Raw genomic sequence first — 13,956 nt, 5'->3', positions numbered from 1 at the left:
TTTGGTTGGAAATCGCGAGACGAACGTTTTGAGCCTAATTAGTCCATGATTGAACACTATTTGTCAAATAAAAACGAAGGTGCTACAGTACCCAAATTCCAACTTTCCCTCTGACTAAACACAGGCTTACTCTAGCTGAGCTGAGATGACAGATGAGTCTTCAGTTCAGTGTGGTGGCTCGGAATTGTTGAACAGTAAATGCGCTGGCTAAGATTGTCTCCAGGAGGCAAACCCAAAATACGGTCCCACACAGAAAACATCCTCCAATAGGTGACCCAAGCACGTTACCTATTTTGCCTACGAGCTCAAACAAAACGCAAAAATGCATCGTCTCTCTCCTCGCTACGCAAATCTCCGATGTGGCCCGCCCGCGCACGCCTCCGCATCGGAGGAAGCCCAGGCGCCGGTGCCCTCCTCCTCCTCCCTCTCCTCTCCGAGGCCTGACCCCGCAACTCACCCACGCACGCCTCTGCGTCGGAGGAAGCCCTCCTCCTCCCCCCTCCCCCTCCCCCCTCCTCCTCGTCCCTCTCCCCTCCCAGGCCTGACCCCGCGACTCACCCATGCGAGGGCGCGCGCGTGCGCGGCATGGCCGTCGCCGCTGCCGCCGCCGCTAGGCCTGGCTGATGCCGCCGCGGCCACCCTGCGCCCGGGCTCGGCCGGATCTGAGGCCCCACGGAGCCTAGCCCCTTCCTGCCCGCCCGGCGCTGAGGAGGCTCCGCGGGCTCCACCTTCGCCGCCGCCGAAGCCGGGGGCTGCCGTCGCAGCCGCGCCCTCCGGATCCGAAGCTGGGGCGCGAAGGGACGAGGACCGGGGGCCACCGGCGTGGTTCGCCGCCCTGGTCGCCGTCGGCCTCTACATCGTCGTGCGGTTGAACGTCGAGGCCGCGGCGGGCAAGGTAGGCAGCTCGGCGGCGCCCTTGGCCGTACCGTCGTCCTCCGCTTCGAGATGGGCCTTCCCCGTCGCTGTTGGAGAGGACTATTTTACTGGTGCGTGACCTTTTTCTATGCATGACCTAAAACCGGAAATGGGTGTCGTGTTTAGGTCTCCCTCGTTGGAGACAGTGACCCCGGCCAATGCAAACCCGATATCAGAAAGGTTTTGTTTCAGTAGTGCTGCTTCATGGAGACTGCTACACATGTCAGCACTTTGCGAGCTACGACCTACGACCGATCACTTTTCACCGATCCTATTTACGAATATTTTCGCCGTGACCGATAGTATCATTTAACCCGCCGTACCGTGGTCCTCCACGCGCGTGAAGAAGAAGAAGAACAATCCCGATCTCCCATCCCAATCAGGTAATCACAGACAGAGCCAATTCGATGGATCACGCATACCTGTCTGTCATGCAACCAAACCAATCCGGCAAATCCCAGATCCAACCTGTCCCGAACTGGGAGTAAAAAAATAGCCCTCCTCGCCATCAGAAGCAGACATCAGCACAAAAAATAAGCAAAACCCCAAAGAAGTGCGGTGCACTACTAACCGGGAACCATCAGAATTCAGAACCCGACGACAAACTACCGACTAGTGCTGAATTGCTGATTGCTGAAGCTGGGCAGGTGAGTTGACATGCCATGCCACCCACGCCGCCACTCCTGGCTGGAAGTGGAAGCAGCCGACGGGCACGGGCACTCGCCATCACCTGCTCGGCACGGTCAGCAGTCGCCGGTCGGCGGTCGGCGGTCGGCACTCGGCGCCACCAACCAACAAAGTGAAATACTGCCCAGGTTTCGTGCCGGAAAGGATCGGAAACTTCGAATCGCCCTCGCGTTGGTCCAACAACTCCCGCGGCGCGCGTCGGTGAGATCGCGGCAGCGCCGTTCAAAGCTTGAAGTGTTCTGCGAGCGCGGTCACCTGACCTGACGGAACAGCAAAGTACTTGGCGGTGCGCGTTGGACTGTGTAAAACCTTTGGCCGGTTCCCAATTCAGAGTTTCAGACCCTGAGCTGAGGCCTGAGCTTTCAGTTTCAGTACGTCGTTGATATATGCGCTTGCGCGTCGGCGGATTGACATGTATGTACGTTACCGGGTGTGGGGTGACAGACAGTGACACCCGACGACGCCTCGCTGTTTCAGCTGTGCAATTGCGGAGTTTTCTTAAGCGACAAAGAGAAAAGGGCGAAGCTGCTGCGTTGCAGCGACGGCGACAGGTGCCTGAGGCAGTGTGACTGCTGCTATTCCATCGCTCGCATCGTTCTCGTTCGTTGCAAGCTAAGCTTGCCTTGCCCGCGGCGTCGAATTCAAGTTCAGAATTCACTGTCCTCGAATGCCCGGCTTGCTGGGTTCAAAAATAGAAGGCACAGTAGTCGACATGAGTGGTCCACGAACCATCGGCCTGTTCGGTTGACCGGTTCGTATCGTTACTGGTTCGTAAAGAAGTACTGCTGGCTAGTTTGTGTGTGAGTAATATACTGTTCCGGCTGAAAATTTACGATCGTTTACGACAAGCCACAGCCAAACGAACAGGCTGCGTATTTGCAGCAAGGTTAAAAACCAAGCTACTACCTAGGTAGTGTTTAGATGGCGAAATTTTTTGCAAAATGCTACTGTAGCATTTTTGTTGTTATTTGACAATTAGTGTTAAATCATAGACTAATTAGGCTTAAAAGATTCGTCTCGTGAATTTCGTCTAAACTGTGTAATTAGTTTTATTCTTTATCTATATTTAATGCTTCATACATGTGTCTAAAGATTCGATGTGACAGAAAATCTTAAAAAATTTTGCAAAATTTTCTGAAACTAAACTGGACCCTATCTGACGATCAGATAGATAGATGCACTCAAAATGTTCCCGCAAATTCTAAGTGAGCTCGCACGCGCATTCCCACTGGGCCCTGTTTAGTTGCTCCCAATTCACAACTTTAGCACTATACAAAAAGAAGATTTTTCATCACATCAAATTTATGGTACATGCATGGAGTACTAAATGTAGACGAAATCAAAAATTAATTGCACAGTTAGGTTGTACTTTGCGAGACGAACGTTTTGAACCTAATTAGTCAACGATTGGACAATTATTACCAAATACAAACAAAATGTTACAGTGCACTACAGTGTTGCGCAGCGAATCCGGCGGCGCCGAATTCGGCCAACTAAACGTGGCCTGGTTCGTAAGTCGAAACAACTTGCAACAGAATTAGGGGGTGTTTGGTTCCTGCAGGAAAATTTTAGTCCATGTCCCATCGGATGTTTGGACACATGTATGGAGTATTGAATATAGACGAAAAAAATAACTAATTACACAGATTGTGACTAATTTGCAAGACATTTTTTAAGCCTAATTAACCCATGATTTGACAATGTGGTGCTACAGTAAATATGTGCTAATGATGGATTAATTAGGCTTAATAAATTCCTCTCATAAATTAGTCTCCATCTATGTAATTAGTTTTATAATTAACTTATATTTAATTCTCCTAAATAATATCTAAACATTCGATGTGACATAGACTAAAATTTAGTCCGTGGAACTAAAATTTAGTCCGTGGAACCAAACACCCCTTTAGACATCAATGGCCCCTGGAAAATGGAAATCCAATCACCATGGGCGCTCAGACACTGCATCGCAGATGCTGGCGAATTGACAGGTCTGGCATATTGGCAGCGTACGGGCGTCCGCCCTCTTTAGTTACACCCCAAAACACTAAATTTTTCAAGATTTCTCGTCACATCGAATCTTTAGACGCATGCATGAAACATTAAATATAAATAAAAAATAAAACTAATTACACAATTTAGATGAAATTCACGAGACGAAACTTTTAAGCCTAATTAGACTATAATTGGACACTAATTACCAAATAACAACGAAAACGATACAGTAGCGTTTTGCCAAAAATTTTGACGTCCAAACTGGCCCTTACTTGTGCGCGCAGAGGCTGATCCTAACTCCTGTGCTCGGAGGATCGTGGCCCTAAGTTCTGGTACAGCCGCTGGACTGCTCGATCCGATGCTGTAGTCTCTCCCGCCGATGCGGATAATCCCGGCTCCCCTAGTTCCAGCCTATCACAGGCACCAGGAGCCGCTTCCCGGCGGGCACTGACCAGCGGGCAATGATTCCGCCCACCTGTTCAGCGCGGCCGGGGACTCCACTCCACGAAGACACGGGCACGGGCACGAGGCCACGAGTCCACGGACTCCCAAGTCCCAACCGAAACGCGCGAGTTATTATTACGCTTTACGCGCGGACACGGCGGCCACCCGCCCGTGCCGTGAGGCCGTGACCCGAAACGCTCCATTACTCGCGCGGCTTAAAGCTTTTCCTCCCTTTCCTTTCCCCCCTCGCATCGCAGCCAAGCCAACCTCGCCCTGCATCAGATCTCGCCCACCTCGCCACTCCGTCTACCTCCCCGCCAGGATCGCCGTGGAGCTCTCCCACGCTTGACTGACCCCATCCGCGCTTGGACTGGTCGCGAGAGGACGGGGGCGGGGGCGACGCGCCCAGCTACCTACCGGTTCCTTCCTCTGAATTGGCCGCAGCTAGCTGTTCGACCTCGCTGTTCTTGGCCCAGCTGCTCTGCTCTTGTCGAGGGATGGTCCAGTGCTCCTCCAACAAGGCTCCCCGCCGACATTGAGCTACTGTGCCTTACCGCTGCCGATTCGCTCGGGGTTGCTCTCTGGATCGTGCCGTGGCGGCTGGCCGATGGGCTGCACGGGGTCCAGGCACGCGCTGCGCTGCGGCGTCCGGGGTGGCGGCCGGTCGCCGCACGCGCGGAGCCGCTCCGGCGGCGTTCACCACACCGTCGCGCTCAAGTCCTCCACGCTGGGGTCGCTCAGCCTCGACCGGGACGAGGAGGAGATAATGAAGTGGCGCGACGACGGCGGTGTCGGCGCGGCGAAGACGACGCCGCCGCTGCCGCTGAAGCCGCAGCTGATGCGGCGGCAGAAACAGGTGCCGGGCTCGCTGGCCAAGACGCCGCAGGTCCGCGAGCCCGAGGTGATCAACGTGTGGGAGCTCATGGACGGCCTCGACGACAAGGACGAGGACGGCGACGCCGACGGCGAGAAGTCGGCCCCAGGATCGCCCGAGTTCGATCCGGACGTCATCGCCGCGTTCCGGAAGGCGCTGGATGAGATACCCCCGCCGCCGGACGACCCCCCCGGCAACGAGGAGTGTATCAAGAAGCCTGACGGCCCGGGTGGTGGCGGGGGCGGCGACGAGGTGGGCCTCAGGAAGCGTGAGATACAGAGGTTCCCGGGCATCGTGCGCGCGCGGGTCAGCGCGTTCCAGCAGAGGATAGACGCAAAGCTCGCCAAGCTGGCGCCGCCGCAGCCGCAGCCACCGGCTCTGCCGCCCCCGCCGGACAGCACCCGGAAGGTGGTGCTGTACCTGACCAGCCTCCGCGGCATCCGCAAGACGTACGAGGACTGCTGGTCCGCCAAGTCCATTCTGCAGAGCTACGGCGTGCGCGTCGACGAGCGCGACCTGTCGATGCACTCGGGGTTCAAGGACGAGCTCCACGCCGCGCTGGGCTCCACCGCGGGCAGCAGGCTCCCGCAGGTGTTCGCGGACGGCAGGCACCTGGGCGGCGCCGAGGAGGTCCGCCGGATGCATGAGGCCGGCGAGCTGTCGAAGGCGCTCGAGGCCTGCGAGATGGCGCCCCCGCCGAGATCCGGCAGCAAGGGCATTGCCCTGGAGGCGTGCTCCGGCTGCGGCGGCGTGCGGTTCGTGCCCTGCGAGGAGTGCTCCGGCAGCTGCAAGGTGTTCCTCGAGGAAGTGGGCACCTTCACGCGGTGCCCCGAGTGCAACGAGAACGGGCTAGTGCGGTGTCCTCTCTGCTCGTTGTGAAAATCTCAGAGCTGCTATGGGTTATGGGATTTTTATTAGGCCCGGTTTAGTTCTCAAAAATTTTATGCATAAAGTATTAAATATAGACGATAAAAAAAACTAATTACACGGTTTGGTTAGAAATTGTGAGACGAATGTTTTAAGACTAATTAGTCTATGATTAGCCATAAGTGCTACAGTAACTAACATGCGCTGATGACGGATTAATTAGGCTTAATAGATTCGTCTCGCAGTCTTCAGGTGAGCTATGTAATTAGTTTTTTTATTAGTATTCGAAAACCTTTTTCAACATTCCAAAATATCCGATGTGACATCTAAAAAAAATTTCCATTTCGTGAACTAAACGCAGCCTTAGTGTGGGTTTGTAAGATTTTGTTGAGGAGTATTTGTCGTTCTAGCTGCGGGTTTGTACAGAAGTTACACGCATGTGTAACTTTATTAGGACTGATGAAGCAACAGATGACCGTATTTATGTTTTGTTGATGACTGGATTTAAAAGTGTACAAGCACAAGACATGACAACAGTCTGATGAGATATGCATTGCAATTGCATTTCCCACCTCTTGTCGTTTGCTTCTGGAGCACATTGTGTGATGAGAGTTTTTTTTTCCCAGACCCGGTTACACACATAGACGCTCACATATACAAGCGCACACTCATCCTTATAAACATAGGTATGTACATTCTACTTCTATAAGCATCTCTCTATCCCTATGAGCACCTACGAAAAATACACTCTACTCCTATGAGCATCTCCCTATACCTATGAGCACCTACGAAGAACTAAGTTGGACTCGGACACGTTATCTACCACTGAAAGAATAATTTAGATCCTAGAATAAATCCAGAAAAACATGAGCACTCGTGTCAAGTCGAGAACTTATGCCCTGTTCGTTTGGTTGATAAGCCATGACTGAAAGCACTGTTGATCAATTTGTTATGAGAGAAAAATATTATTTATAGACTAAAAAAATACGGCTTATAAACCAAAAGAACGGGACATCAAATCCGGGTGATCAGGTTGCACCGCGAGAAAATCAACGAGCTGAGCGTCGCGTGGAATAAGAGTTTTGCCAATGGAACAATGCGAGCGGCGAACCCTTGATAACGAAACGCGTTTTCTACGGGCCAGTTATGCCACTACTGTTTTTGTGACGCAGTACTCAATCAGGCACGAATTGGTGCCGAAGTAGCTAGCTGCCTTTTTCGGCTGCTGCTGCCAGTGGCGGATCTAGAAAAAATATTTAGGAGGAGCTAGGCCAAAAAAAGCTAGACCAACTTCACTCAATTATATCCCATACAAATCTAAGATATAACAGTTTTAAATATTTTACATGATAACTATGATCTCCATTGACCATTTTGCTATTTACGAGCAAAGGTAAGATTACGAGGTTGGGTCAGACATCTCAAAGCATATGCCCTTCTAACTTGGTCTCTAGTTTCTGGCGGATATTCTTCAATTGGTATGCGATTTTCTGGATCACCAATTACTCCACTCTACGCCGAATTGGTTGATTTATGTTGTCATTAGTGCCTGGAGTTGTACTTCTTATACCAGAAAAATATGTGTGCAATGTTCTTTTGGACATTTTAAATAATATGCAATTTATTAAATCCTAATCAAATTTTGAACGATTACAAAGTTCAAAAGGCAAATCTAAAGAAAAAGAGTATACCTGCTGGCCTCTGCCCTGCTGTTTGGTCTTGAAGAACTGACGATGACAGACAGTCCACTGATGACAGAGATGCAATACAATGCAGCAATGTTTTAGTGCTGACAGTTTCCATGGCGTGTTTGTTGTTCTAATGAAAAACTGACGAGAGTTGCTTAATTACCTCGCTGTCCAGAGCAGAGGCCACCGTGGCCCGTGCCGACGGCTCGATGGCGAGCAGCATGTCCAGGAGCGCCAAGACCGTGGGGGTAAAGTCCTTGAACGTCTCGACGATCTTGCGCCGGTACGGCCGCTGCAGCTTGAAGAGCGTCACGTCCGGTAGTCCTCGGACAGTCGGACGGAGAGCCGCAGAGCTTGAAGATCTTGTGCAGCTGCGCGGCCGCGGCCGCTGATGCCTGCTGCCTCCGCCCGCCGGGATCCCGGCGCCTCCGTCGGCCGTTGGGTTGGAGACTTGGAGTTGGAGCCCTAGCTGGAGCCGCCGCCGCTCGCCCAGTTGCTCGAGTCGAGTGCGAGTGCGAGTGTGCGACTCCGCTGCTCCCGTGAGACCGTGACCGGTCTTCTTGATGGGCTGTGAACTGGGCCAATGAAACTGAAAGTAAAACATACACATTCCGGCTCAGGAAGCAGACAACTCCATCCACCACTTGTCTTCAACCTCTGTCACCAGCGAGGCAGCGACGGAAATGTCTCTGGCTCCTCCTTCCTAGTGATTAATGGCTGAAATTTTTATGGAGGGGTTGAGGGGGGGCTCCAATGGCGCGGCCAGGGTAGGGGGGGGGGGGGGGGGGGCTTGCGCCACTGGCTGCTGCCTTCCGTGAAACAAAAAAAGGCCTGATCGGCCCTTTTCCGAGTATGTGCCATCTGAACCAGGGGGATGCGTGAACCGGGTGAAGATGCGATGAAGCAGGTGGCCGGTGTTTGTCCCGCATGGATACGCCAGTGCCACGTGCGCGCCGTCTCCGGCAGCGCGTACGACCTACGAACTGGCGAACTGCTACGGAGTCACCAGGATCTGGCCAAGAGCAGCGGAGGCGCGGAGCAGTCGATCTCCGGACTTGTCGTCCGTGCTACGAGCACATATAAACTGCCAATGGTTCTGTTTAATTACTCCTTTGTTCCAGAAAAAAAAACACAATTCTAACTTTAAACCTAGACATAACCTAGACACGATGTGATTCTAACTTTGAACTTGGACATGACGCTCGTGTCCAGGTTCAAAGCTATAATTATATTTTTTTCTAGACGAAGGAAGTAGAACATAGCAGCAGTATTGTATGTATCGTCAACGCTTTCAAGGGCTGGTGCCGACGCTTTCAAGGGCTGGTGCCGAGATGCTCAAACGTACTTGGTGCTCCAAACTTTCTGTTTGGTAGTACGGAGTACTTCGGTGTGTCACAGAATCACGCCCTACCAACCTACGAACTAGATAGTTTCTATATTTATTAATCATTAGTTTATCAATTTAGCAAAATGGTAACGTGACACGATAATTAATAGAGGGAGGAGAATATGATTTTTTAGGCAAATCATGTCTATATGGAAACTAAGATATAACAATAACAATATGTGTAGAAGAGACGGTACTTTATTGGACAAAATTTATTTTCATGCAATGAGAATATGACTTATATGTGTAGTATCTACGTGACTTAACAAGAATGTCATGTCACAAGTTAGGGCTTGTTTGGCACGGCTCCTCCAGAGGAGCTCCTCCGAAGGAGCCGGAGCTATTTTGGAGGAGCCACAATTTGTGGCTCCTCCAAAACGGCTCCGGCTCCTCTGTTTTTTACTGAAAAACGGCTCCTCCAAGAAAACGTTTGGCAGGGCTCCTCTGGAGGAGCCGGAGCCAGAGCCGAAGAGGAGCCCTGCCAAACAAGCCCTTAGGCATACCAAAGTTTCATAGCACGTGCGTTTAGTTTATTGCCGCCGCAATTACGACGTGCCGTTTTAGCACCTTTTTCCACACACCATAGACTGGTTTTCGGGTCTGTTGGGCTTTGTGACCATAGGTTGTCTAACTAATCTCTAACCCCGCTAAAAGTCTGGCGCCCATTTTGCTGGCCCAACACTTGGCGTCAAAAGTAGTAGCTGAGCACAACAAACAAGCATATTGAAGTGCGGCATGCCAGAGATGCATCAAGAAGCAAACAATGCCAGAAGTGAGTGTGGCACGCAAGAGTTCTGGTTTGGCAAGTTTGGGACATAAACCAAGCAGGCCCTTCTTCTTTTTTTTTTTTGAGGAATCAGGAGGTGCAAGAAGCTCCTACTGCAATTTAATAAATAAAAAAGACATACAAAGAATACACAAATAGAGATATTAAAGAGAGAAAAGGAGAAGAGGGGGTTCTGGAAACAAAGAAAGAGAGGAAGAAGATCAGGTAAATTACAAATGAGACTGAATCCATGATTCTAAGAGAGGGGTGATCCTTGCTTTCGTCCTGTGTAGCAGCATAAGTGCTTCAGCCGTGAGGTTCCTCTTACAATCATCAACTGAAGCAACCTTGTTTTTTAAGATAACGTCATTCCTCACCATCCAGATGGACCAGCATACAAGAATAAAGATGTCTAAAGCAAACGGAGCAGACATATAATTTCTCCAATTCTCAACGATATGGAAGATTGAGAGGTTGCCTGCATATGCAAAGTTCAGAGCCCACCAGCAATTCTTGACAAAGTTGCAGTAGAAGAGTAGGTGCATTAGTATTTCTTCAGTTTGCTGTTGATAGAGAACACAGTTGTAATCATCTAGGTGCATTCTTCTCCTTCTCATCATGTTTCTTGTACTTATCCTGTCTTTCATTACTAACCAAAAGAAGACTTTGTGTTTACCTTGGCAAGAACTTTTCCAAAGCCTTTTGAAGGTGGGGTCAACTTGGGTATGTCCTGTGAGCAGTTTGTAGGCTTTGGAGGAAGAGAATTGTGAGGATCCCCATATATAAGTCCAACTATCACTCATGGGAGTGAGGATTATTGAAGAGAATTCAGTTTCTAGCTCTTGCAGCTGTTCAAAGGCTTCCACTGATATTGGCAGGTTAAAAAGATGAGATACTGTGCTTGCAGTGTGTGCTTTACTTAGACTTGTTTTTAGCAAAAGAATGAAGCTCAGGAAATTGAAATTTTCTGACTTGACCATTCCAAAGATCCTCCTAGAGCAAACATGATTTTCCATCAGAGATGATAACTGATGCCATACTCTTATATTTGTCCAACAGTTTTAAGATATCACGCCACCAAAAAGATCCTTTTGGGGCAGCAGTGCCTCATTTTGAGTTTGCAGGTTTAGGACCCCCAATCCCCCTTCATCCTTTGGGATACAAACCATTGGCCATGCTGCTTTGGCAACTTTCCTGGTGTTAGCTTCTGCCCCTCTCCAAAGGCAGTGCCTTTCTGGTTGCCTACTTTTCTGTGCTATCTATGGTTTGTCTAAAGTTCGGTGTGGTAAACTTCGGTATGAACCAAACATATCCAATATTGGCATAGGAAAAAAAGAAAATATATGAGATACAACATATGACCCGTATGAAACATAAGAGTTTTAGAGAATTCATTTTAATTTCATAGGAGAACATAGGATTAAAAAATTTCGATATTTCAAACGGGATCTAAATCATCGATGAAGTAATGGTATGTCGGCCTCCCAAGAACGCTGCTACAGCGGTGCAGCCTTGCGGCTGGCATGTTAGTGTGGGTCAGGATACCACGTCGGCACGCCCAGGGTGAAAATGAAATAGGGCCAGGTCCAGGGTGTAGGAGGCCTAAATCGGCTCAACATAGGCCGGTACAAAAAAGCAAGAATGCAACTATTGGATGCAAAATTACTGATTTCTACATGTAATATCTACATGACTTAACATGGATAGAAATAGAAACTACTCCCTGTATCCACAAAAGGATGCAACTACGGGAGCTAAACTTTGATCAAATTTATGTGAATGTTGTTACATTTATGTCTCCAACTAATTTACTAAAAAAAAACTATTTTATAAATGATTTAATGATATTTATTTATATCATAAATATCAGTACGTTTTATATAACTACTGTCAAAATTTAAATCATTTGACACCTCAACAAGTAAGAATTGTACTCCTTCCATTTCAAATTACAATGCTTTTAGGCTTTTATAGATATATTATTTTAGAGTTAAATGCATCAGAGATCCATTAACTCGTGAGGAGGTTTCGGTTAGGTCCATCAACTTTCAAAGTGGCTTTTTGGATCCATAAACTTTGTATGCCGTATCACTTAGGTCCATACTTCTCCACGTTGGCTTCTCATGCTGATGTGGCATGATGACTAGGCTCAATCAAGCAGCCCTATGCCAATGCATTTTGTCAAATAGACTGCAGGCGCACGAGCAGGCACCGCCGTCGTTGCTATTGTGGCCATGCGGGCGTGCGAGCAAGTACTGCCGCCGCTGCCACACGGGCACGAAAGCAGGCCCACCGCGGGCCGCGGCATTGCACCAAGGCAGGCTGGCAGCCGCCCGGTGAGCCTGTTGCCGCTCAGGTCCAGCTCCACGAGCTGGCTGGAGGATCGGCCGTCGGGAGCCTCCTGGACCGCGTCGAGCGGGTTGGCTCCTAGGCGCAGCTGCTGCTGCGCCGGGTGCACGAGCGCGGCGCCTGGGACCGCGACGGACACCGCGGCGCCCATGAGGTCCAGCACCCGCACCACGGGGAGCACGGCCAGCGCCACAGTGCTCAGCGGCCCGGAGAAGGAGTTGTTGCGCACCACAACGGACCAGAGCAACGACAACAACGTCCCCGGAGCGCCGAGCAGCGAGCCCGACACCGTGTTGCCGCTCACGTCGAGGTGGACCCGCGAGCGCGTTGTGCTTGTAAGCTCTAGTTTGGTTTTGGTGAATTGATGAAACCCTAAGTGCTAACCTATCAAGTGATCATGAGATAGGTAGCACATTCCAAGGAGTGAAGCAAATGAAGATCATAACATGATGATGATGATGCCATGGTGATGATCAAGTGCTTAGACTTGAAAAGAAGAAAGAGAAAAACAAAAGGCTCAAGGCAAAGGTATAAATGATAGGAGCTATTTTGTTTTGGTGATCAAAACACTTAGTGAGTGTAATCACATTTAAGATCGATAGTCGTACTATTAAGAGGGGTGAAACTCGTATCGAAATACGGTTATCAAAGTGCTACTAGATGCTCTAACTCATTGCATATGCATTTAAGATCTAGTGGAGTGCTAATACTCTTGAAAAATATTTGTGAAAATATGCTAACACATGTGCACAAGGTGATACACTTGGTGGTTGGCACATTTGAGGAAGGGTGAAGAAGATAGAGGTGAAAAGGAGTTAGTTGCGCTGGTCAACGATGAACTCAGCGATCGAACGCGTCCGGTGTGAATCTGCAAAGTCATTGTTCGGTAAAGCAGTTGATCGGACGCTGGCAGCGTCTGGTCCAGAGTGATCAGACGCGTCCGATCGACCGTGGGTGCTTACTACACTCGATCGGACGCTGAGGCTCAGTGTCCAGTCAGTTTCTAACAGACACGTCCGATCGGCCTCGGTTACTCTCTGGACTCGGCCGGACAATACTGCTCTGCATCTGGTCATTTCTATTTCAGCGTCCGGTATGTGCGTCCGGTCGACAGCAAGTGTGGGCAGTAACGGCTACTTTGGTTTGAACTAGACACGTGGCGGTCTAGGAGTGACTAGACATGTCCGGTCGACCTACCGGACGTGTTCGGTATTTACGAACGGTGTGTTCGGTGCAGCGTCCGGTGCACTCGAGCAGTGCATCCGGTCGATGCGAAGTCAGCCCAATAATTAAGCCAATGACTCTATTTCATGGGGGCTTCTATTTAAGCCCCATGACTAGCTCAAGCTCACTCTCTTAGCTATTTGCATTGGCATAGCAACCTTGAGAGCTTAGCCAAAGCCCTCCCACTCATCTCCATTATTGATTCATCATCTTTGTGAGATTGGGAAAGAATCCAAGTGCATTGCTTGAGTGTTTGCATCTATAGGCACTTGGTGTTCATGTTTCACTGTGGGATTCGCTTGTTACTCTTGGTGGTTGCCATCACCTAGACGGTTTGGAGCAGCGAGGATCGTTGAACGGAGGTTGGTGATTGTCTTCGGCTCCGATCATGGTGATTGTGATGGGTTCTTGACCTTTTTCTGGCGGGGAGCCAAAAGGTATTCTAGTGAATTGCTCATGGCTGGTGTGATCCTTATCTTGTGTTGGTTGTGCGTCACCCTATTGAGGGTTTGGCGTGTGATGCCAATTAGCGCGTGAACCTCCAAGTGAGTGAATCGCCACAACGAGGACTAGCTTGCTGGCAAATAAGTGAACCTCAGTAAAAAATCATTGTGTCATCATTTGATTCTGAGGTGATTGGTCTTCATTGGTTTTCATTCTTGTGATTGATTGGTTTATTCCTCGACATGACGGTATAACTATCTTGCTCTCTCTCTCTTTACATTACCGCAATCTAGTTATCAAGCTCTTTAGTGTAACTAGT

The 13,956-nt window shown here is 49.7% G+C and overlaps 1 protein-coding gene and 1 pseudogene across 1 annotated transcript; one reads left to right on the top strand and one right to left on the bottom strand.

The window, feature by feature from the left end:
- The window catches only part of LOC136470598 (uncharacterized), a 156,759-nt pseudogene that overhangs the window by 105,902 nt on the left and 36,901 nt on the right, over window positions 1-13,956 (bottom strand).
- On the top strand, window positions 4,203-6,258 carry LOC136474854 (uncharacterized protein At3g28850-like). Its single transcript, XM_066472424.1, has one exon. It carries the CDS (start codon window positions 4,646-4,648, stop codon window positions 5,789-5,791), a length of 1,146 nt encoding a protein of 381 aa, XP_066328521.1. The 5' UTR covers window positions 4,203-4,645; the 3' UTR covers window positions 5,792-6,258.

Source organism: Miscanthus floridulus, chromosome 8, assembly GCF_019320115.1.
Source record: "Miscanthus floridulus cultivar M001 chromosome 8, ASM1932011v1, whole genome shotgun sequence".
NCBI lineage: Eukaryota > Viridiplantae > Streptophyta > Magnoliopsida > Poales > Poaceae > Miscanthus > Miscanthus floridulus.
Note: the sequence above shows the minus strand (reverse complement) of the source record. Positions and strands in the feature narration are given on the sequence as shown.